Genomic DNA, 24,048 nt, shown 5'->3' on the forward strand with positions numbered 1-24,048 from the left:
ATAAAGAAGGATTACATTCAGGCTGCAGGTGACATTGAGATTAGGGAATCAGCTCTATCAGAGGGGTGTGGCCTAGCGAGTGTGAACATAGAAGGGTATCTGGAAGGCTGTAGGTTAGAAAGGGAAACAGCTTTCTATGGCTCACGGAGATGAGTTTCTTTAAAAGACAAGCAGCAGAGCCAGGCTTGGGGGCTCACACCTGTAGTCTCAGCGAGTTGGGAGGGCGAGGAGGGAGGATTGCCTGAGCCCAGGAGTTTGAGACCAGCCTGGGCGACAGAGCAAGACTCTAGCTCTAAAAAAATTTTTTTAAACCAGGCATGGTGGTGTGCTCCCAGCTACTTGGAAGGCCACGGCAAGGAGATCACTTAAGCCCAGGAGTTCAAGGCTGCAGTGAGCCATGATAGTGCCACTGTACTCCAGCCTAGGCAACAGAGCGCGATCCTGTCTCAACAAAAGGTAATCAGCAAACAGACTTTCTTTGTGCATAACTGTGCTCTCTTTGTGACAACAGCACTTTCTCTGGGGGTTGGGGGGAGGCTGAACGGCCATCTGATGCTGCTCCATGTCTGCAGAGAGCACAGCAGAGCCTGCATGGTCACAGAGTGACTGTCTTGCCCTTAACCAAATCAAATGCTATGTCATTTTCCAGAACATCTATCTAGCCCAGAGACAGCCAGAGTTCCAGCGCCTAGCGCAGAGGCCGCACGACAGTCAGAGTGCCAGTGCCTAAGTGCCTACCGCAGAGGCCGCACGACAGCCAGAGTGCCAGCGCCTAATTGTCTACCGCAGAGGCTGCACAACAGCCAGAGTGCCAGTGCCTAAGTGTCTACCGCAGAGGCCGCACGACAGCCAGAGTGCCCATGTCTAAGTGCGTACCGCAGAGGCCGCACCGCAGCCAGAGTGCCAGCGCCTAAGTGCCTACCGTAGAGGCCGCATGACAGCCAGAGTGCCAGTGCCTAAGTGCCTACCTCAGAGGCCGCACGGCAGCCAGAGTGCCAGCGCCTAAGTGCCTACCTCAGAGGCCGCACCGCAGCCAGAGTGCCAGCGCCTAAGTGTCTACCGCAGAGGCCACACGACAGCCAGAGTGCCAGTGCCTAAGTGTCTACCGCAGAGGCCACACGACAGCCAGAGTGCCAGTGCCTAAGTGTCTACCGCAGAGGCTGCACCGCAGCCAGAGTGCCAGTGCCTAAGTGCCTACCGCAGAGGCCACACGACAGCCAGAGTGCCAGTGCCTAAGTGTCTACCGCAGAGGCTGCACCGCAGCCAGAGTGCCAGTGCCTAAGTGCCTACCGCAGAGGCCGCACGACAGCCAGAGTGCCAGTGTCTAAGTGTCTACCGCAGAGGCTGCACCGCAGCCAGAGTGCCAGTGCCTAAGTGCCTACCGCAGAGGCCACACGACAGCCAGAGTGCCAGTGCCTAAGTGTCTACCGCAGAGGCTGCACCGCAGCCAGAGTGCCCGTGTCTAAGTGTCTACCGCAGAGGCCGCACGACAGCCAGAGTGCCAGTGTCTAAGTGTCTACTGCAGAGGCCGCACGGCAACTCAAGAATGTTTTCTCACTTTGCTGCCCCATCGAGGTCACGGGTCTTGATGGAATGTGAACCGGCAGTTTTCTCGGTGCTGACTAGCTCAGCAGCCATGGCGATGTTTCCTAAATACATTTGGAGATGAGTGGAACACTCTTTGGGAGCATTTTAGCAACAGATAAAATAAATTAGCCATGTGGAAAATGAGCAAACTGGTATCTGAATCAGGGATCCATGTGCAGGCTCTGAGCAATCTAATGGAGAAAACCGCTGTGCCTCTGCCCAGAGTGGCCCCAAGCTCGAGAGTCACGCGAGGACACACAGGTAGGGTGGCCACGCACAGCATGGTGAGCAAGGGGCGCTGAGGGTGACTCCGCAAGCCTTTGGAGGGATTTCAATCAAGGGATTTCTCCTTCTCTGCAGGGGGCAAATGAGATGCAGAATTCAAAGCACTTGTCCATTTAAAGAGTGAATGTAAGATTTTAGTAATACACATAAGCAACTTCACTTTTAGGCCCCAAACCAGAGCTTGCAACAAAATACCCAATGCTACATTAAGGTTGAATTGAGGGAGGAGATTTAAGCCATTGATAAAGGCCTGTGCCTGTGCTTTTTAGTTCCCCTACAACTTTTGAAGGAAATGAGTTGTTTGGGGGCTGTAAAGGCAAGTTTTTTAAGATTTTAGAAAATAATCTTCGTGGAGCCAAGATGGCCGAATAGGAACAGTTCCGGTCTCCAGCTCCCAGCCTGAGCGACACAGAAGACGGGTGATTTCTGCATTTCTGCTTGAGGTACCGGTTTCATCTCACTAGGGAGTGCCAAACAGTGGGTGCAGGACAGTCGGTGAAGCGCACTGTGCGCGAGCCGAAGCAGGGCGAGGCATTGCCTCACTCGGGAAGCGCAAGGGGTCAGGGAGTTCCCTTTCCTAGTCAAAGAAAGGGGTAACAGACGGCACCTGGAATATCGGGTCAGTCTCACCCTAATACTGCGCTTTTCCAACGGGCCTGGAAAATGGCACACTAGGAGATTGTGTCCCACACCTGGTTCAGAGGGTCCTATGCCCACGGAGTGAGTCTCGCTGATTGCTAGCACGGCAGTCTGAGATCAAGCTGCAAGGCAGCAGCGAGGCTGGGGGAGGGGCGCCTGCCATTACCCAGGCTTGCTTAGGTAAACAAAGCAGCCAGGAAGCTTGAACTGGGTGGAGCCCACCACAGCTCAAGGAGGCCTGCCTGCCTCTGTAGGCTCCACCTCTGGGGGCAGGGCACAGACAAACAAAAAGCCAGCAGGAACCTCCTCAGAATTAAATGTCCCTGTCTGACTGACAGCTTTGAAGAGAGTAGTGGTTCTCCCAGCATGCAGCTGGAGATCTGAGAACGGACAGACTGCCTCCTAAAGTGGGTCCCTCACCCCTGAGCAGCCTAACTGGGAGGCACCCCCCCAGTAGGGACAGACTGACACCTCACTCGGCTGGGTACTCCTCTGAGACAAAACTTCCAGAGGAACTATCAGACAGCTGAATTTGTGGTCTCACGAAAATCCGCTGTTCTGCAGCCACCGCTGCTGACACCCAGCCAAACAGGGTCTGGAGTGCACCTCTAGTAAACTCCAACAGACCTGCAGCTGAGGGTCCTGTCTGGTAGAAGGAAAACTAACAAACAGAAAGGACATCCACACCAAAAACCCATCTGTCCATCACCATCATCAAAGACCAAAAGTAGATAAAACCACAAAGATGGGGAAAAAACAGAGCAGAAAAACTGGAAACTCTAAAAAGCAGAGCACCTCTCCTCCTCCAAAGGAACGCAGTTCCTCACCAGCAACGGAACAAAGCTGGATGGAGGATGACTTTGATGAGTTGAGAGAAGAAGGCTTCAGACGATCAAACTACTCTGAGCTACGGGAGGAAATTCAAAACAATAGCAAAGAAGTTAAAAACTTTGAAAAAATATTAGAAGAATGGATAACTAGAATAACCAATGGAGAGAAGGGCTTAAAGGAGCTGATGGAGCTGAAAGCCAAGTTTTGAGAACTAGGCAAAGACTGCAGAAGCCTCAGTAGCAGATGCGATCAACTGGAAGAAAGGGTATCACTGATGGAAGATGAAATGAATGAAATGAAGCGAGAAGGGAAGTTTAGAGGAAAAAGAATAAAAAGAAATGAACAAAGTCTCCAAGAAATCTGGGACTATGCGAAAAGACCAAACCTACGTCTGATTGGTGTACCTGAAAATGATGGGGAGAATGGAACCAAGTCGGAAAACACTCTGGGGAAATTCTCCTGGATAATATCTTGCAATCTAGCAAGGCAGGCCAACATTCAGATTCAGGAAATACAGAGAACGCCACAAAGATACTCCTCGAGAAGAGCAACTCCAAGACACATAATTGTCAGATTCACCAAAGTTGAAATGAAGGAAAAAATGTTAAGGGCAGCCAGAGAGAAAGGTCAGGTTACCCACAAAGGGAAGCCCATCAGACTAACAGCTGATCTCTCGGCAGAAACTCTACAAGCCAGACGAGAGTGGGGGCCAATATTCAACATTCTTAAAGAAAAGAATTTTCAACCCAGAATTTCATGTCCAGCCAAACTAAGCTTCATAAGTGAAGGAGAAATAAAATACTTTACAGACAAGCAAATGCTGAGTGATTTTGTCACCACCAGGCCTGCCCTAAAAGAGCTCCTGAAGGAAGCACTAAACATGGAAAGGGACAACCGGTACCAGCCACTGCAAAAACATGCCAAATTGTAAAGACCATCCAGGCTAGGAAGAAACTGCATCAACTAAAGAGCAAAATAACCAACTAACATCATAATGACAGGATCGGATTCACACATAACAATATTAACATTAAATGTAAATGGGCTAAATGCTCCAATTAAAAGACACAGACTGGCAAACTGGATAAGGAGTCAGGACCCATTAGTGTGCTGTATTCAGGAAACCCATCTCACGTGCAGCGACACACATAGACTCAAAATAAAGGGATGGAGGAAGATCTATCAATCAAGCAAATGGAAAACAAAAAAAGGCAGGGGTTGCAATCCTAGTCTCTGATAAAATAGACTTTAAACCAACAAAGATCAAAAGAGACAAAGAAGGTCATTATATAATGGTAAAGGGATCAGTTCAACAAGAAGAGCTAACTAACTATCCTAAATATATATGCACCCAACACAGGAGCACCCAGATTCATAAAGCAAGTCCTGAGTGACCTACAAAGGGACTTAAACTCCCACACAATAATAATGGGAGATTTTAACACCCCACTGTCAACATTAGACAGATCAACGAGACAGAAAGTTAACAAAGATATCCAGGAATTGAACTCAGCTCTACACAAAGTGGACGTAATAGACGTCTACAGAACTCTCCACCCCAAATCAACAGAATATACATTTTTTTCAGCACCACACCACACCTATTCCAAAATTGACCACATAGTTGGAAGTAAAGCTCTCCTGAGCAAATGTAAAAGAACAGAAATTATAACAAACTGTCTCTCGGACCACAGTGCAATCAAACTAGAACTCAGGATTAAGAAACTCACTCAAAACCACTCAACTACATGGAAACTGAACAACCTGCTCCTGAATGACTATTGGGTACATAATGAAATGAAGGCAGAAATAAAGATGTTCTTTGAAACCAACGAGAACAAAGACACAACATACCAGAATCTCTGGGACACGTTCAAAGCAGTGTGTAGAGAGAAATTTATAGCACTAAATGCCCACAAGAGAAAGCAGGAAAGATCCAAAATTGACACCCTAACATCACAATTAAAAGAACTAGAAAAGCAAGAGCAAACACATTCAAAAGCTAGCAGTAGGCTAGAAATAACTAAAATCAGAGCAGAACTGAAGGAAATAGAGACACAAAAAACCCTTCAAAAAATTAATGAATCCAGGAGCTGGTTTTTTGAAAAGATCAACAAAATTGATAGACCGCTAGCAAGACTAATAAAGAAGAAAAGAGAGAAGAATCAAATAGACGCAATAAAAAATGAAAAAGGGGATATCACCACTGATCCCACAGAAATACAATCTACCATCAGAGAATACTACAAACACCTCTATGCAAATAAACTAGAAAACCTAGAAGAAATGGATAAATTCCTCAATAAATACACCCTCCCAAGACTAAATCAGGAAGAAGTTGAATCTCTGAATAGACCAATAACAGGTTCTGAAATTGTGGCAATAATCAATAACTTACCAACCAAAAAGAGTCCAGGACCTGATGGATTCACAGCCGAATTCTACCAGAGGTACAAGGAGGAACTGGTACCATTCCTTCTGAAACTATTCCAATCGATAGAAAAAGAGGGAATCCTCCCTAACACATTTTATGAAGCCAGCATCATCCTGATACCAAAGCCTGGCAGAGACATAACCAAAAAAGAGAATTTCAGACCAATATCCTTGATGAACATTGATGCAAAAATCCTCAATAAAATACTGGCAAACCGAATCCAGCAGCACATCAAAAAGCTTATCCACCATAATCAAGTGGGCTTCATCCCTGGGATGCAAGGCTGGTTCAACATACGCAAATCAATAAATGTAATCCAGCATATAAACAGAACCAAAGACAAAAACCACATGATTATCTCAGTAGATGCAGAAAAGGCCTTTGACAAAATTCAACAACCTTCATGCTAAAAACTCTCAATAAATTAGGTATTGATGGGACGTATCTCAAAATAATAAGAGCTCTCTATGACAAACCCACAGCCAATATCATACTGAATGGGCAAAAACTGGAAGCATTCCCTCTGAAAACTGGCACAAGACAGGGATGCCCTCTCTCACCGCTCCTATTCAACATAGTGCTGGAAGTTCTGGCCAGAGCAATCAGGCAGGAGAAGGAAATAAAGGGTATTCAATTAGGAAAAGAGGAAGTCAAATTGTCCCTGTTTGCAGATGACATGATTGTATATCTATAAAACCCCATCATCTCAGCCCAAAATCTCCTTAAGCTGATTAGCAACTTCAGCAAAGTCTCAGGATACAAAATCAATGTACAAAAATCACAAGCATTCTTGTACACCAATCACAGACAAACAGAGAGCCAAATTATGAGTGAACTCCCATTCACAATTGCTTCAAAGAGAATAAAATACCTAGGAATCCAACTTACAAGGGATGTGAAGGACCTCTTCAAGGAGAACTACAAACCACTGCTCAATGAAATAAAAGAGGACACAAACAAATGGAAGAACATTCCATGCTCATGGGTTGGAAGAATCAATATCGTGAAAATGGCCATACTGCCCAAGGTAATTTATAGATTCAATGCCATCCCCATCAAGCTACCAATGACTTTCTTCACAGAATTGGAAAAAACTACTTTAAAGTTCATATGGAACCAAAAAAGAGCCTGCATCGCCAAGTCAATCCTAAGCCAAAAGAACAAAGCTGGAGGCATCACGCTACCTGACTTCAAACTATACTACAAGGCTACAGTAACCAAAACAGCATGGTACTGGTACCACAACAGAGACATAGATCAATGGAACAGAACAGAGCCCTCAGAAATGATGCCGCATATCTACAACTATCTGATCTTTGACAAACCTGACAAAAACAAGAAATGGGGAAAGGATTCCCTATTTAATAAATGGTGCTGGGAAAACTGGCTAGCCATATGTAGAAAGCTGAAACTGGATCCCTTCCTTACACCTTATACAAAAATTAATTCAAGATGGATTAAAGACTTAAATGTTAGACCTAAAACCATTAAAATCCTACAAGAAAGCCTAGGCAATACCATTCAGGACATAGGCGTGGGCAAGGACTTCATGTCTAAAACACCAAAAGCAATGGCAACAAAAGCCAAAATTGACAAATGGGATCTAATTAAACTAAAGAGCTTCTGCACAGCAAAAGAAACTACCATCAGAGTCAACAGGCAACCTACAGAATGGGAGACAATTTTTGCAACCTACTCATCTGACAAAGGGCTACTATCCAGAATCTACAATGAACTCAAACAAATTTACAAGAAAAAAACAACCCCATCAAAAAGTGGGCAAAGGACATGAACAGACACTTCTCAAAAGAAGACATTTATGCAGCCAAAAAACACATGAAGAAATGCTCATCATCACTGGCCATCAGAGAAATGCAAATCAAAACCACAGTGAGATACCATCTCACACCAATTAGAATGGCCATCATTAAAAAATCAGGAAACAACAGGTGCTGGAGAGGATGTGGAGAAATAGGAACACTTTTACACTGTTGGTGGGACTGTAAACTAGTTAACCATTGTGGAAGTCAGTGTGGCGATTCCTCAGGGATCTAGAACTAGAAATACTATTTGACCCAGCCATCCCATTACTGGGTATATACCCAAAGGACTATAAATCATGCTGCTATAAAGACACATGCACACGTATGGTTATTGCGGCACTATTCACAATAGCAAAGAGTTGGAACCAACCCAAATGTCCAACAACGATAGACTGGATTAAGAAAATGTGGCACATATACACCATGGAATACTATGCAGCCATAAAAAATGATGAGTTCATGTCCTTTGTAGGGACATGGATGATACTGGAAAACATCATTCTCAGTAAACTATCGCAAGGACAAAAAACCAAACACTGCATGTTCTCACTCATAGGTGGGAACTGAACAATGAGAACTCTCGGACACAGGAAGGGGAACATCACACTCCGGGGACTGTTGTGGGGTTGGGGGAGGGGGGAGGGACAGCATTAGGAGATATACCTAATGCTAAATGACGAGTTAATGGGTGCAGGAAATCAACATGGCACATGGATACATATGTAACAAACCTGCACATTGTGCACATGTACCCTAAAACCTAAAGTATAATAAAAAATAAAAAAAAGAATCTTTGTAATTGCTTTGCTAAATAATCCTAAATACTTTAGTTAAAAAGCAAACAAACAACAACACACAGCAATATATTGCAGAGGCATCAACACCGAATTCTGCTCCTCTATTTATCCTGGAATTATAAATTGGAAAAAAGGTAGATATAGATACTTCTGCCACATAGTATGTTAGATCCTAGGGCAACTGCCCAAGTAGCACGTTTTGCTCCCTTTGGAGAATTAAAGTTGAATGCAATATAAAGAGGTGTGTGGGCTCCACCACCAGCCTGCACCCAGCATGCACTAGCTGGGTGGCCTGCGGAAATAGGCATAGAAAGTCATCGTTCCTCGCACATTGTGTATACTCAGTAAATGGTCACTACTATTATTAATAAATATGTATGACAAGGGCAAATCGTGGTTTGAATATATTCACTTTGTAAGTTATTTGGAGGGTTCACTTTTCTTCAGGGGCATGGAGGATAAGGGTCAGCTTCTCCTCAGAGTAAAAATTAGTTTTAAAAAATGTAAAACCTGGCCAGGCACAGTGGCTCACACCTGTAATCCCAGCACTTTGGGAGGCCAAGGCGGGCAGATCACCTGAGGTCAGGAGTTCAAGACCAGCCTGGCCAACATGGTGAAACCCCGTCTCTACAAAATTTACAAAAATTCGCCAGGTGTGGCAGCAGGTGCCTGTAATCTCAGCTACGCAGGAGGCTGAGGCAGGAGAATTGCTTGAATCCAGGAGGCGGAGGTTGCAGGGAGCCAAGATAGTGCCATTGCACTCCAGCCTGGGCGACAGAGCGAGACTCCATCTCAAAATAATAATCATAACCATAATCTTAATCATAATCATAATGTAAAACCTGCCCAGAGAGGAGAAAGGAAGGGCTGCCCCAGCATCCCAGCCCCGCTCAGGCAGATCAGACAACCAGACGAGGATGGTAGTTACACTTCCCTATCCCAGGAATCAACTGCAGCACGAGAATCTAGTGGAACAGTTGTTCCAGCGACATGGAAGCAACTCTTCTATCTCCTTCTTCTCATGTGACCTGGATGTGATAATCCTACTGCCACATGGGGCAATACCTTGCTGTGTGTGGGTGGGAGGGCATGTGAGGCAGTGGACCAGAGCAAGCCCAGGTGTCCCCCAGCCTCTCAAATATCCACTTCTGATGGGCACTATGGCTCACACCTGTAATCCAAGCACTTTGGGAGGCTGAGGCAGGAGGATGGCTTGAGGCTGAGGAGTGCAAGACCAGCCTGGGCAATATAGCAAGACCTCAACTCTGCAAAAGTAAAGAATTAGCTAAGTGCAGTGGTGTGTGCCTATAGTCCCAACTACTCAGGAGGCTGAGGCAGGAGGATCTCTTGAACCCAGGAGATGGAGGCTACAAGTAAGCCATCACACCACTGCACTCCAGCCTCGATGAGAGAGAGAGATCATCTCCAAATAACAAAACAAAACAAAAATCCTCTTCTTTAACACTTCACAGGAAAAACTGAGATCAAATTCTTCTGACAAAAGTATTAGAAAATATTATCTTTTTACATTGAAAATATGAAATAGAATTTGTGCATTTAAGCAGAAAGAAGAATTGAGATTTCTTTCCCATCCCATCTAGTTCCTGGCCTCCTGCTCTGCAGGGATAGTGCTTTGGGCTCAGTGCAGAAATGATCCAGGCTGGAATGAGAAAGCTTTTAGAAAATTCCTGAAGAGCAAAACAATGCCTGATCCAACTGAGGACCCAGACAGGCTCTACTAGCTCAAGATGGCATTTCAGACATGGACAGAGAGTCCCAGTTATCCTCGCGCGTTTACATTTTTTTGGATATGAGAGATGTGTCTCTTACAGAGAGGAGGTTCGGCAGGCTTACACTGTGCCTGGCCACCTGGGGCTGCTTTCCCCGTAAGGCTTGCTAGCTCGCAGGCAGCTCACTGACTCACACTCCTGCTGCCTTATCTCGAACGTGGAGTTCTCCAGGGCAAGATTAGACTGTTCAAATTAGAAACTGAGATTAACGAGAGAGAGGCTCTCCTGCAGAATTACTCCCCTTTCTCTTTGCTGGACCAGACTCACTGACTTCTAAGGGTGCATCTGGGCAGCCGCGATGATGCCCAGTTTTCTCCCTAAGCGAGAAGCACATACAGTTAATCAGGAGGGATGCACCTTTATCTCAAAGTGCAGCTAGATAGCTATTAAAGGCCTTGCTCTTAAATTTTCTTCTCAGTAAACAGCCAGTGTGTAAAGCTGTTTAATCTTTCATGAGAGCTGGAGCCAGAACGTGATGGTTTGCGGGAGGCTCTCCACGCTGTATCTGCCTGGAAACATTTTGCAATTAGCCCAGTCCATTTTCATCAGGGCTCATCTATCTGTCTGTAAAAGACTGGGAGCTTTCAGTCTTAAAGAAGACCATGACGGAGGCCTCTGTTAATGGACAGAATCTCTTCACTGAATTTTAACTTTGAGCTAATGCAGCTTTGGGTACCTTGTTTAAAATTTGGGGTTTGGGGCTAGATTTGGTTCTGCTTTAAAATATTCCTGAGACTCGGCTGGGCGCGGTGGCTCACATCTGTAATTCCAGCACTTTGGGAGGCTGAGACGGGCAGATCACCTGAGGTCAGGAGTTTGAGACCAGCCCGGCCAATATGGTGAAACCCCGTCTCTACTAAAAATACAAAAATTAGCCAGGCGTGGTGGTGGGCTCCAGTAATCCCAGCTACTGAGGTGGCTGAGGCAGGAGAATTGCCTGAACCCAGGAGGCGGAGGTTGCAGTGAGCTGAGATGGCACCATTGCACTCCAGCCTGGGTGAGAAGAAACTGTCTCAAAAAAATAAATAAATAAATATATATATATATATATATTCCTGAGACTCTCACTTGTATATAGTCCTTCCTAGACCACTGCTTTGCATTCATGATCCTATTTATTTCCCTCATCTGGGAATGGAGGGTGCCATGCTTTTGAATGAAAGCCTTGCTGACTAATGTTCTCCCAAAGAAAGACCATGGCCCTGGAATGGATCCAATGTAATCCAGCAGTTGCCCTCAGTGTGCTCCATTCCTAATTCCTTTAGCTTTGGGGCTCTGCATATCTGACCTGGGGCTCGGCTGACAGGGAGCACCTGATAACTATCATTGGTTAAAGGCAACATGTTCAGGCATCTTCAGAACCCTGTCTTAGGCCAACATCATGAACCCTATTCGTGCTCCATGAATTTGCTGCTACTGCTTCTAATGCTCCCTTGAGGACTTGGGAACCTGAAGCACACATGGAAAGGGATTTGGACTAATATGTTTCCTAAGCTCAGGCACCCACGGAGGTTGCAGAAACTGACACCTCATAGTTCTTAACAGGGATTTTGTGGAAAGTAGAGTGAACCATGGTAGGCCGAATGAGGGATGCTGACATACGTCTTTGATCTTACTACATTGAAGAGATTCGCAGAGCTTGCAGATGTGATGTCTAACCTATAATTTGAAAGGCAAATGTGGACTTTTGCGGGCTGAAACATTTTGACCAACATCTAGAAAAAGGCATTCAGAATACAGGTATCAGGGTAAGCTGCTTACATTTAGTACAGGAGGAGGGACTGTGCTAAGAAAGAAGGATAGCTCATGAACCAGTCAACTGATGATTGATGGCTGTTGGATGCTTTTTTCTCCCTTTTTAATTTTTGTTTTTGGGAGAAGAGAGTATTCAGGTAGCAGTAAGATCTTCAGAGTGTTTGGCAAACTTTTCCAAAGTATGAATTGACAGGGATCCATCTGTTAAATCAAATAACCAGATAGGCCCTCTCCATCTCTCCTGTCCTCCAGCCCTAGGAATTAATCTGGTGAAGGAAGACACAGCAAATTTGCTCTCATGCAAGGCAACCCTCATCATTCTGGCTCATTCTCAAAGTCAGGCTCAAGGTCATTTCCGCGCCTGCCCTTGAGCACATCCCAGCTTCTGGTTGGGCTCTAAACTAAATGAGCCTCCCTGAGGTGGGTGCTCTAGACAGAAAGGACCATGGAAGAGCCAGACCCCGAGAAGTGATCGCATCAACTGTGAGACTCACAGCTGTCAGCAACCTGGTGTCCGATAAGCTTTGCTGGACATCAGATAGCTATGAAATAACATTTTGATGAATTAGGTAAAAAATGAATCACAAACATGTGGAATACATTTTCTTCACTGCACTCAGGATTTAAAATTTACAAGGCGAAGTATTTGGCTACATTTGCCAAACCCAAGAAGCATTTGAAAGGAGGCCAGCAAAAGATGTTTCATGACCGGCTGGGTTTGCTCAGCTTGGCTCATAAAGAGGGTCTGTAAGGAAATCCCTGCAGCCTCTCTTGGCACCCGTAGCCCCCGTTACAGACACTTCCTTGGGAATAGGGTCTGAGAGTATCTGGTCATTTCCTCGCCTACCAGGTCCGAAGGCCAGGAAGATGCCCCGCATGTCCATGAGCTCGTTGTCGTAGCCGTGCCATCCACGCTGCCAACCTTCCCGCCTGCCGGTGCTATTCATCCAAAACGGAAGCATCTCTCGATTCTGAAACCAAGCAAGGCAGACACATGACACTGCGTCCTGACCGTGGCGCTGAGTGGGCATCTGCTCCAAGCCGCCACTCCACGCGGGGGCGCTTTTTCCTCCTCTGCACTCCGACTGGGCCACCCAACCTCCGCTGGGGCACTTCCTGCTCCAGGCCGCTCAGACCTCGGGCAGCAGCCTATTCAATTGCTAAGCACTCTGGTTAACAAGGTGTTTCCCTATATGGGGCTGAATTGTCTCCCATAATCAGTTTTAGAGCCACTAAATATAGTAAGTTAGTGGCAGAAGGGATGTGAAACTGTATCTGTGGTGTCATAAAAAATGTATTTGGTCTTTGTCCCAGGTTTCTAACCTAGAGCTCCTAAAACCAGGGGTACAATTTCTTGAGTGATAAGAATGTCTTTCGCTTTTCATTCATAAGGAGCTACTTTCTCCCACGCCTGAGTTAATGCTACTGAGAGGGGTCCTGGGGCTGGGGGCTAGACAGCTTCAGGGTGGGGGCTGGCCACCAGAGGAACCAGACCAGGGGAGGGAAGAGGAGTTGGAGACTGAGTCCAATCACCTGACCCATGATTTCCTCACTCACGTCTGCGCCATGAAGCCCCACGTGAAGCCCACGAGGCATGCGGTTCCAGAGCCCCTCGGGAGTGGAAGCTCTGCATGCCTCACCTCCCATGCTTTCTTTCCCACGGGCCTCTCTATGTGGTGCCTCTCTAAGGGCCATCCATTACAATAAAACAGTCATCTTAAATATAGTGTGCTTTCCTGAGTTCAGTGGTTTGTCCTAGTGAGTGATCAAACCTGAAGTAGGGTCATGTGACCCCTCGAATGTAGCCAAATCAAACACAGGTGCTGGCAGCCTGGGGACCTGGAACTTGTGGCTGGCCTCCGAGTGGGGGCTGTCTTGTGGGATGGAGCCCCTTGACCTGTGAGGCCCACTCTAACTCCAGGTATTGTTGTCAGCATTGAACCGAATGGTGGGATATCCAGTTGATGGAGAATCTTAGGGAACCAGTATCTATCTAATCACATTTCCTAGCAAAGCAGCTGGAGCCCAGAGGGGTCTCCTCAGCACATCCCAACGCCCTTTCCCATGCAGCCCACCCTGCCCTTCTTCCTCCTAGCCCTGCCCTTGGGCCTTGGTCCCTCCAAGCCAGCCTCCCCTCCTCCATTAATGCACACATTGGAAGACGGCACCTTTGCTCCCCTTGTCCAGGCTTCGCAGACCTTAATTTCCTTCAACCACTCTTCCTTTGGGATGGGTTCCAGAACCATCACTTCCCATCACCCTTCTTTTCTTTGGAACCCAATTTTCTTAGACTACAGCTGCTCACTTGCTATGAAATAGACGGCTGAGAGAAGGCTTTGCAAGTCCTACAGAGGCTGCAGCCAGCTGAGCACAAGCCTAGCCATGCACCACAGAAGCCACTCATTCTTCTAAGACCTCACCAAGGACAAACGGCCCATCCTTGCTAGGCAGGTTTCAATATTACAAATATTTACTATTTCAAATGCAGGAGGTAGAATAGGCTGGTCGTGATGAATGAGTAGAATCAAGACTGCTAAGCTACCAGCAATTTACAGGTTGGCTCACAAGACTAGTATCATGTGTTTAGTGAGCCAAGCAGTTCGCCATAAGCTGACACCAACGTCCACTTAACCATCACAACATCCCAGTGGGGATGATACCATTTGTCCCATTTTGTAGTTGAAGGGACTAAGGCTCAGAGAGGTTAAGTAAGTAACAGTCAGAGTCACACAGCTAGTGCAAGGCAGGGCTGGGATTGGAACCCAGGTAATCTGTCTCCCAGTGCCTGGGCCCCTTCCACTCCACACTGCCAGAGGTCACTGCAGTGCTCCTACTGGCAGCGGCCAGTGAAGTGTCACCTTGCACTTCACATCCTCACTCACGGAGTGTGGCCAGACACAAAGCACTAACAGGATTTTGGAACTGGGTTGGTGCAGTTAGGTGGGTTAAATTCCAGCTGCTACTTTCTAGCTCTGGGATCTTGGCTGTTTCACTTCTCTGAGCTGCAGTCTCCCTACTGGTCCTGGCCACCTTGCAGGGTCTGTGGGGGATGGCATGACTGTGTGCTAAGTCCCTGACACACAATAGGTGCTCAGTAGGTGGCAACGGGCTGGTCCGCAGATGCCCCTGGCCATGGGGCCAGGCGCCCGGGCAGTCTGCACCCGGGCGGTGTGGGTCGTGAGGGCTGAGCCTGCTTGTGCTTATTTAGCTGTCATATCACATTGCACAGCCATCTGCTCTCACCCCATAAATCGCCCCCTCGCATTGCAGCTTTCCAAGTTTCTCTGTTTCCTGAGTTTCCTGCATCCCTCGTCCCTCCTTCTCCAGCTGTGGTTCGTGTTTTTCCATGGGAAGGTTTCTTTCACTTACTGCATCTCTAACTTTCTCTTCTTCTTCCTTATCTGTCCGTGGTGATGATCACAACACATCCCAATTTAGTCTCGTCAGCTAATTTAATGTGTTGCTTCTCCCTCTCACAGTCTACAAGGCGGTGAGCACTGAAGCACGAAGTAGAACACTTTTGCTATTAACGACCTCACCAATTATGAACCTCATAGTCTGTGTCTGCCCCATGACAAAGAACAGAAGCAAGAGAGATGAAGACTGATGGCCTGATTTTAAACTTACAGCCTAGATTCCACAAATAAACACACACAGCAGTGAAAACCCCAGCCCTGAAAGTGATTTTGGATCTTTCTAGTCATAGGTAAATCCACTCGTTTTTATTAAAATAACAAGTTGCCCCAGAAAAACAATTGCTCTTCCTGATGAAAAAATCATAGCCCCCTGGCAGGTCAGGTGCACAGGTAACTGTGTAGTGTAAGTGATGGACTCAGCCTTCATTTCACACTGCTGCAGCGATGATTTTCTTCCTTTTGGTCTGCCAGTGGCTTTTAGCACCTTTGCTTTGTACCCCACATTATCTTTTCAAGGGCATACAGCTGAGGCCAGGCCCATGAAGAAGGGCCTGCCACACACCTCTCCACCTCCACAGCGGGAATCTCCGTCTGTGGATCTGCAAGCTCCCAGTTGGCCTGCTGACCCCATCCAGCCACTGCGGGGCCCAGGGACTGCCACACAGCGCCACCTAGTGACATCCGGGGAGGCACCCCAGCCCTCCAGATCTGGCCGAAGGTGAGAAACAAGGGTAGAGGGTGGGCTTGTGTGTGTGTGTTCAGGGGAAGTAGGGCCTCTAAGTGGGATCCCACTGTAGGTGGGCAGCCAACTCCCAGGGTGGGTGGCAGGAAGCGCCCGGTTCTCCTGCAATGTGTGCTGGAGGGGTGGCTCCCCGCTCCTCAACTGGTGGGGAGGGAATCCACTCCATGCAGGCAGAGAAGGAGTGGGGTGCCCCAGGTGAGAGGAGTCCCAGGCGACGGTGGAACGTCCCTGCCAGCATGTGGGAGAAGCCCATGATTTCAGGGACGGTTTATTCAGTTCTACAGACAGGCACTGAGCTCTGGATTCGGGCCAGGAACTCGGCTAGGCTTCTGGGGTGGGGGGCACAGAGGTGGAGGGCGTCTCCTTCCCTAACAGAGCTCAGCTTTAGTGAGGGAGGAAGGGGCTGCAGCTGCTGGGCATTGACTCCAGAGTAAGTCGGTACCAGGAGTGGGTGCCTGAGCCTGAAGGAGGGAGGGAGGCTCAGGCCCCAGGGAGGCCTTCAGCAGAGGGTACACAGCAGGAGGCTGAGGGGAGAGTCAGTCAGTGGAGATGCAGCTGTGTGCATGCGTCCTACATGCATGTAAACACGTGTGTGCATGCGTGTGTGAATGTGTGTGCATGAGTGTGTATGTGCCTGTGTATGAGTGTGTGTGAGTGCATGAGTGTAAGCATGTACGTGTGTGCATGTGTATATGTGAGTGTGTGTTTATATGTCTGTGTTGCATGTGTGTGTTAATGTTTCTGCTTGTGTGTGCTTGTGTGTGTGTGTGTGTGTAGCAGTGGGATAGGGAGATGGAGAGGAGCAATCAGGATGAGGAGTCCACACAGGGAGTCCAAATAAAGAGGGTGGGGTCGCTCCAAGGGTTCTGCAGTGACAGAATCCCAGGAACTCCAAGAGCGGGGGAGCCCTCGAAAGAGCTGGGTGGGAAAGGTTGAAAGAAAGCTGCCATCAGAGAGACGGCTGGAAGAGCCAGGAGGTGAGAGGAACTGGGTTGTTTTGCTAGCGGGGTTGTGCCAACCAAACAGGGTGACCAACTCTCCTGTTGTGCAGCTGAGAGGGTTTCAGGGATGCAAGACTTTCAGTTTGAAAACCAGGACAGTCCCAGGCAAACGAGGACAAGGTGGCCACTGTACAGTCAGCACTGTATTAGGAATTGAGATAACATCTTCACCCAGGGTGATGTGTTCAGCACTTCCCAGTGCCTTCCAGGACCCTCCTCTAGACAGGGGGAGACAGCAATGCCAGGACCCTCCTCTAGACAGGGGTAGACAGCAATGCCAGGACCCTCCTCTAGACAGGGGTAGACAGCAATGCCAGGACCCTCCTCTAGACAGGGGTAGACAGCAATGCCAGGACGCTCCTCTAGACAGGGGTAGACAGCAATGCCAGGACCCTCCTCAATGAGCCCCTCAACCAGTTAATCATTTCTAACAGGAAGGAACCAGAAACAAGTCGCCCCACACCAGAACGCGCGGTGAGAAGCGGCTGCGCCGGTGCCTTCAGGCTTGCACGCTTTCCTGCCGGTGCCTGCCTTCTATCTGGGCGCCTGCACTCCATCGCCAGCTCCCCATGCTAATGCCTGTTATATGCTTGCATTGCTTTGGGAAGCCAAAGAATAATTATGAGATAAGAGTTATAATTTCTAGACCAGACCTTTGTCTCAATCATCCTTCGCATTAAAATGAAAAGAAAATGCAACATTCGCGCTTTACCTCCAAATCAGAAACCCAGTAAATACAGTTTGTTCTACACTTGCCAGGGCCCATCCATTTGCATCCAGCATTGTAGGATTCCTTTGTGTTCTGAGCTGAGCTGTGCTGTCTGGGGAGCACAATCAGAAATGCGAGGCTGCGCTGGGAATGAAGTTGCAGGCAGAACGAGGGGTGGAAGGACAGGCGGAGGTGGGGAGCACTGAGTGGTCCATGTTCATTATTTGCTGTTTCACATGGGCAAGGTATGGCTTTGGCAAACTCTGGGGGAATTTACTTGTCTTTTCATTATGCATTTTTGGAATACATGAGCATATATATTTCTCACCCATTACTTCCTATTTCTCTCCACCATATATAGGAGAATGGTTGCCCCGGGAGAATAACAGAGGAGGCTGGTGGCCAACAGCTGCCCAACATCCGGCCTCCAGCTGTGTCCTGCATCCCTAAATGTCTCCTCCCCAGGTGGCTGGAGGGTTGAAATCTGTCTTCTCTGGCATCCCTCCCCCAGCAGAGGCGCCGTTGCAGGGCCTTGCCTGGTCCCTCCTGCTCTGCCTGGTGCTGCCCCTCTGGCCTTCTTCCCACAGAGGCCACGGCGTCGCTCCCTGCTGGAAACCAGGGTGCTCACCATCCACACCGGTGCATCCCATGCTGGCTGCTCAAGGACCACCCTGAGCTTGGCCTGGACCTGGCTCCTGGATATTTGCATTCAGCAGGTCAGGAGGAGTTGAGGAATCTCTTCTTAATGTCCCCCAGGTGGTCGGGATGTGCAGTCAGGCATGAGAACCCCTGGAAGCTGCTCGCCTGGCATCTGCCGTGGGCCGTGTAAAAGGATGATTGTCCTTTTCTGATCAGGGACTGTGCCTCATGTCCCTTTGTGTGGCGCTGGGCATAGCAACACGGGCCTCCCTCTTACAAAGTTCAAAGGGCTTCAAGGGACTGCAGAGTTAGGCACAGGATCAGCCGGTACAGGGCTGCTTTCCAACAGGCAGGAGCCAGGGTGGCCCTCCAGCTGCTCCAACAAGTGCTTCATTCTCAAAGGCCAGCGCCCATGGGGTGCTGGTTGTTACACATTTTGACTATTGTGTCTCCTTTCAATTACTGAAAGTATAATTCTCATGAGGTGTGGGGTCAGGGACCCAAGTTCTTCCCTTTCTCCCTTGAGGCATTACAACAGGTCTCCAGGGAACTGGGGAACACCGCTGAAATCTGGTCAGATTAAAATAAAAGGTGAAACCTATCTAAGGTTAGAGGCCTAACAAAAATCTACATTTTTCTTCTAGGACATGGTTATAACAGAGGCCTCCCACCTCCCTGAGAATACAATACACTTCTGACATCCTCCCCATCTAAGAAAAGGCACCAATAATGTTCAAGCCATGGGTGCCTTCAGTGAAAACTGGTGAAATGATGACAGTTTGGCTGGCTTGGATGGTTTTGCTGCTAGTGTGAAGGTCGAGATATGGTTTCTATTATAAACCACGCTTTCTCATATTTTGTGGCATTGCTATTTTAAATTGTCCTGCAAAGTGGCTTCCAGCCAGCAGGACTCTTTGGAGCCCGTGGGAGTGGTGGTTATGAGCCTTGGAGACGTGTTTGCCACATGCCGCTCCAAAGAGATGTTCCTCTAACCATTTCCCTTTCTCTGTCTTTCTGAAACAGAATGTAATTGCTTAGGCCTCGGCCCGCTGGCCTGACCCCAGCGAGCCCCTGGCCACACACTGCTTGATCCTCGAAATGGAAAATGCAAGCAGCAAAGTCAGCAGGGATCCGGAGACGCAGACGTTCTCGGAGTGGAGCGAAGCGCTGGAGAAAAGCACTCAGTGGAGGGGGTTTCTTTCTTCTTTTCTTTTCTTTTTTTTTTTTTTGAATCACGTTGATTGCAGCACGCCCAGGCTGAGAAGGGTATGCCTGTGCTCCCACGCAGCTCACACAGATGGTCCTGGTCACCGCCAGAACGCATGCAGCTTCGCGCCCCACATCTGACTTCCTGAAGCGCAGGCAGGCCTGGACAATACCACACTAGCTGCCACTGCAGCTCCGAAGCCACGTTTTCCAGATTGCCTTGATTTCCCCAGATATTTTGGGTCCAGGCCTCACAGCCATTCAACCACAGGCTTTAGAATTGAGCCTGGCATTTCATATCCTTTTCCAGTTTTCAAAATAAGTCTTTCCTCTGGAGAAAAATATTGGCCTCCTTTCGAAACTTGGGCCTGAATTTGCTGCATTTCTCTCAAGTCAGGCAGGGGCCTAGACCATGTTCTACGATCTTTCACCAAGCTCTGGGGAAATCTTTCCCCATCCTACCTTCACCAGCATGGTGGCATATAATGGACATTATCCAGGAGAGGCTGCAGGAATTAACCCTTCAGGGCTGGGGAGAGCTGCTGTGTCCCGCCCTTGGACTGTAGCTCTGGGTCAACTGAGGTGAGAAGAATTCGTGCTTTCAACACCTCTTCCCTGTTGAAATCTCTTCTGGGGCTACTAATAATTAGCTAAGGGTGAAAGCCTAACTTCGCTTTCTTCTCTGTTTACTTGGTGACTGGTTTACACACCAACCAAGTGAACAATCTGTCGATAAGTAGTCAGGAATCAACTGTCTCAATATTTAATAATTCGTACCACCCACTAACATCTACTGAAACTCTACTGTGTACAAGTTCTATGATGGGAAACAAAGGTCAAGAAGCCAAAGACCTGCCCTCAGGGAGCCTCCACTCCAGGAGGGCAGAGTCTAAACCAGACAAACAAATGTAGCATCAGGTCTTACGGAAACTCCAAGCTGGAGAACACTAGCAACTCTTGAGTGCTTCCTGGAAGAGACGGTGTTTGAGTTGGGCTTTGAAAGACAGGGAGGGATTGGCACAGAGAGGGCATTCCAGGGATTCTACTGATTATTAGGCTGATTGAAGTTACTTGGGCGAGCACGGTTACCCCTCCCTGACCACCAAATTCCCAACACTTAAGTCTTGCACTGGAAGAATTGTTTTCATAAGCAGAAAAATTTGGGTTCCGGTATATGCAAATCACCCATGTTGGTGATAAGAAAGAAAGAAAGGGGTTGGGGTAAGGAAGAAGAAAAGGAGGTAAATTGGGCTTTGGAGCAACTGTAGAGGTTTTTGCAGTATGACATGAGCAAGAAAATTTAAAAGGATGATGGTAGAACTTCTGTTTCTGCACGTGTGAAGGAGCCAAGATGTAGCTCTAGACCCCACAGAAGCCAGAAGGGTGAGTCTGTAACTGGGAAACACGAGGTTAGACACACATTGAACATTCTGTTGAAATGTCTGGAACATCTTAGAAGAACTGGATGGGACTGTGTGCTTCATGGCTAGACTTGAATTCAAGTCCTGGGTTTGTTGCTCAGAGATTTGTAACCATAGGCAAGGCACCTAAAATGCTGAGCCGCCATTCACTCAGTAAAATTGGGATCACAGTATCCACAATGCAGAGAGAGTGAATTGAGGAGGTACTTAATTCCAGATAGCCACTATTGTTATGGCTGTTACTGACCACATTTTTTTAAAAAATCCCCATATTTTTATTATCTGCAAAATATAAAATAACTTGATGTGTATGTCATGGAAACTTTCGGGAGGGCCATAGGGAGCTCTTTCCAAAGTCTACAATGACCCAGGCAAGAAAAATTAAGGTAGTTGTTCACAGCAACCAGTATTACTAATTAAAGGTGTATGAAATCACATTGACGGTCTGTTTACTGGGTCAGTGTAAGGATTTTCATGGAACTGCTCATGACCTCGGTTCTTTAACCCTGTTCTTCCCATGAGCTATAAATTACGTTACGCTGAAGATGATGGATCATGATCCTTCCCTGTAAAAATTCCCTGTGGTTTCCCATTGAATTTAAGATTAAAAATACCAAGTTTTTTTTTTTTTTTTATCTTGAGATGGAATCTCGCTCTGTCACCCAGGCTGGAGTACAGTGGTGCAATCTTGGTTCACTGAAACTGCCACCTCCCAGGTTCAAGTGATTCTCCTGCCTCAGCCTCCCAAGTAGCTGGGAATATAGGTACGTACCACTACGCCCGGTTAATTTTTGTATTTTTAGTAGAGACGGGGTTTCACCATATTGGCCAGGCTGGTCTCGAACTCCTGACCTCAGGTGATCCACCTGCCTCGGCCTCCCAAAGTGCTGATATTACAGGCATGAGCCACCATCCCCAGCCACAAAAATACCAAGTCTTAAGATAAAAAATACCAAGTCCTGGCCCAATGGTCCCTTGCTTACCTAAGCAGTCCCATCTTGTTGCCACGTCCCCTCTCCTGGCTCCCCACACTTGGCCACCTGCCCCATTCTTTCCATTCCTCTGGCTCTCAGAGGTCTGTCCTGGCTCAGGTTCTTCAAGCAGCCCATTCCCTCAGCCTGGAGAGCACCTCCTCTTCCCGCCTGACCACAGAGCACTCCTCCTCTGGGTTTCAGCCTCAAGCTCCCTTCTCAGAGAGGGGCCCCCAGCCCCTCATCTATATCGGGCTCTTGTTGCCCCCACCCCAGTACCCTCTTTCATGGCACTCTCTGTGTCCATGACAGCTCTTACCATGGGGATTTATTTGTGTGGCATGTGTGTTTATTTAGTGTCTAGTGCCTTCACCAGCAGGGAGGGTGGGAGCAGGGCAAGGACTCCCAGTGACTCCCCACTGTGGAATTAGAACTTTTCACTGGCCATCACATGTAGTCGGCCCTCAGCACATACCTGCTAGTTCGCTAGGTGCATGACCGCCGAGGCACACGGCCTTCACGGTCGGGGACGGAAGAGTGTGCCTGAGTCTGCTGCAAGCTGCCCACAGCCCTTCTCCACTTGGCATTTTGCTGTGTTGTGCCTGACTCTCCCATAATTTAGCATCACCGACCCTGCCTCCTCAGTGTCCTTAGCCCACCATGACATTGTGACAACCCAACCTGCCCCAGGCCCCTGGGGGAGGGAGTGGCAGGGTGACCAGCTGAGAACCCCAGTGGAGCCGACCTGGGCAGGGCTCCTGTGCTCTGGGAAGAGTCTGATCTTCATCCCCTGGCGGGAAGATGCAGGGCAAAGGCTTTCCAGGAGACAGGGACCAGGTCTCAGGCAGGACTTCCATGAGGAAGGCCCATTTCCTATCCTTGAAGCAAAGAGCTTGGCTGGTGGGACGGGCTCAGGCTGGACCAGTGGAGGCAGCCTGTGTTTTCCTCTTTCTGTTTTATCCTATGGGAATAAGAATACTTTCAGATTTCTCTCCTTTCAGGACAGGAGGCTGGAGAAAGGACTGACAGCAGTTGGAAATCCAGCTGGTTTATTAAAGAGTGCAGTGGCAGAGGCACACTGGGGGCCCTTGCTTTGCTATGGCAGGGTCAGCAGTCCCGCTGGATGACTGTGTGTAACCCCAGCACTTGGGGAGGCTGAGGCGGGCGGATCACAAGGTCAGGAGATCGAGACCAGCCTGGCCAATACGGTGAAACCCCGTCTCTACTAAAAATAGAAAAATTAGTCAGGGCCAGGCACGGTGGCTCACACCTGTAATCCCAGCACTCTGGGAGGCTGAGGCGGGTGGATCACAAGGTCAGGAGATCAAGACCAGCCTGGCCAATACGGTGAAACCCCGTCTCTACTAAAAATAGAAAAATTAGTAAGAGCCAGGCACGGTGGCTCACGCCTGTAATCCCAGCACTTTGGGAGGCCGAGGCAGGCGGATCACAAGGTCAGGAGATTGAGACCATCCTGGCTAACACAGTGAAACCCCATCTCTACTAAAAATACAAAAAATTAGCCGGGCATGGTGGCGGGCGCCTGTAGTCCCAGCTACTCAGGAGGCTGAGGCAGGAGAATGGCGTGAACCCGGGAGGCGGAGCTTGCAACGAGCAGAGATCGTGCCACTGCACTCCAGCCTGGGCGACAGAGTGAGACTCAGTCTCAAAAAAAAAAAAAAAAAAATTAGTCAGGCGTGGTGGCAGGCACCTGTAGTCCCAGCTACTCGGGAGGCTGAAGCAGGAGAATCACTTGAAACTGGAAGGTGGAGGTTGCAGTGAGCTGAGATCCCGCCATTACACTCTAGCCTGGGCAACAGAGCAAGATTCCATCTCAAAATAAATAAATAAATAAATAAATAAAATCTGTTTCTGTCTTTATCTTTTTCAGTGACACCTCTCTAAGAAATCCTAAGAAAAAGATGAACTCAATTAAGTCTTCCTGTTAGTGCAGCCACCTTAGAGTCTGCAAGACTTAAACTGATGGTAGAAAGTTGGTGTG

The 24,048-nt window shown here is 48.1% G+C and overlaps 1 protein-coding gene and 1 long non-coding RNA gene across 11 annotated transcripts in view; one reads left to right on the top strand and one right to left on the bottom strand.

The window, feature by feature from the left end:
- The window catches only part of LOC134736389 (uncharacterized), a 57,598-nt gene extending 53,438 nt beyond the window's left edge, over positions 1 to 4,160 (top strand). Inside the window, exons 3-4 of the long non-coding RNA XR_010120391.1 lie at positions 316 to 456; positions 650 to 4,160. This is a non-coding gene — a long non-coding RNA (uncharacterized lncRNA). The remainder of the gene's footprint in view (positions 1 to 315; positions 457 to 649) is intronic.
- ENPP6 (ectonucleotide pyrophosphatase/phosphodiesterase 6) overlaps positions 1 to 24,048 on the bottom strand; it is a 213,052-nt gene that overhangs the window by 4,694 nt on the left and 184,310 nt on the right. For all 10 annotated transcript variants that reach the window (XM_063637756.1, XM_063637752.1, XM_063637751.1 and 7 more), the window contains one exon: positions 12,789 to 12,912. In XM_063637756.1, coding sequence (XP_063493826.1) covers positions 12,789 to 12,912 — 124 coding nt within the window. The remainder of the gene's footprint in view (positions 1 to 12,788; positions 12,913 to 24,048) is intronic.

This window comes from Symphalangus syndactylus, chromosome 4 (assembly GCF_028878055.3).
Source record: "Symphalangus syndactylus isolate Jambi chromosome 4, NHGRI_mSymSyn1-v2.1_pri, whole genome shotgun sequence".
In the NCBI taxonomy this organism is placed as follows: Eukaryota; Metazoa; Chordata; class Mammalia; order Primates; family Hylobatidae; genus Symphalangus; species Symphalangus syndactylus.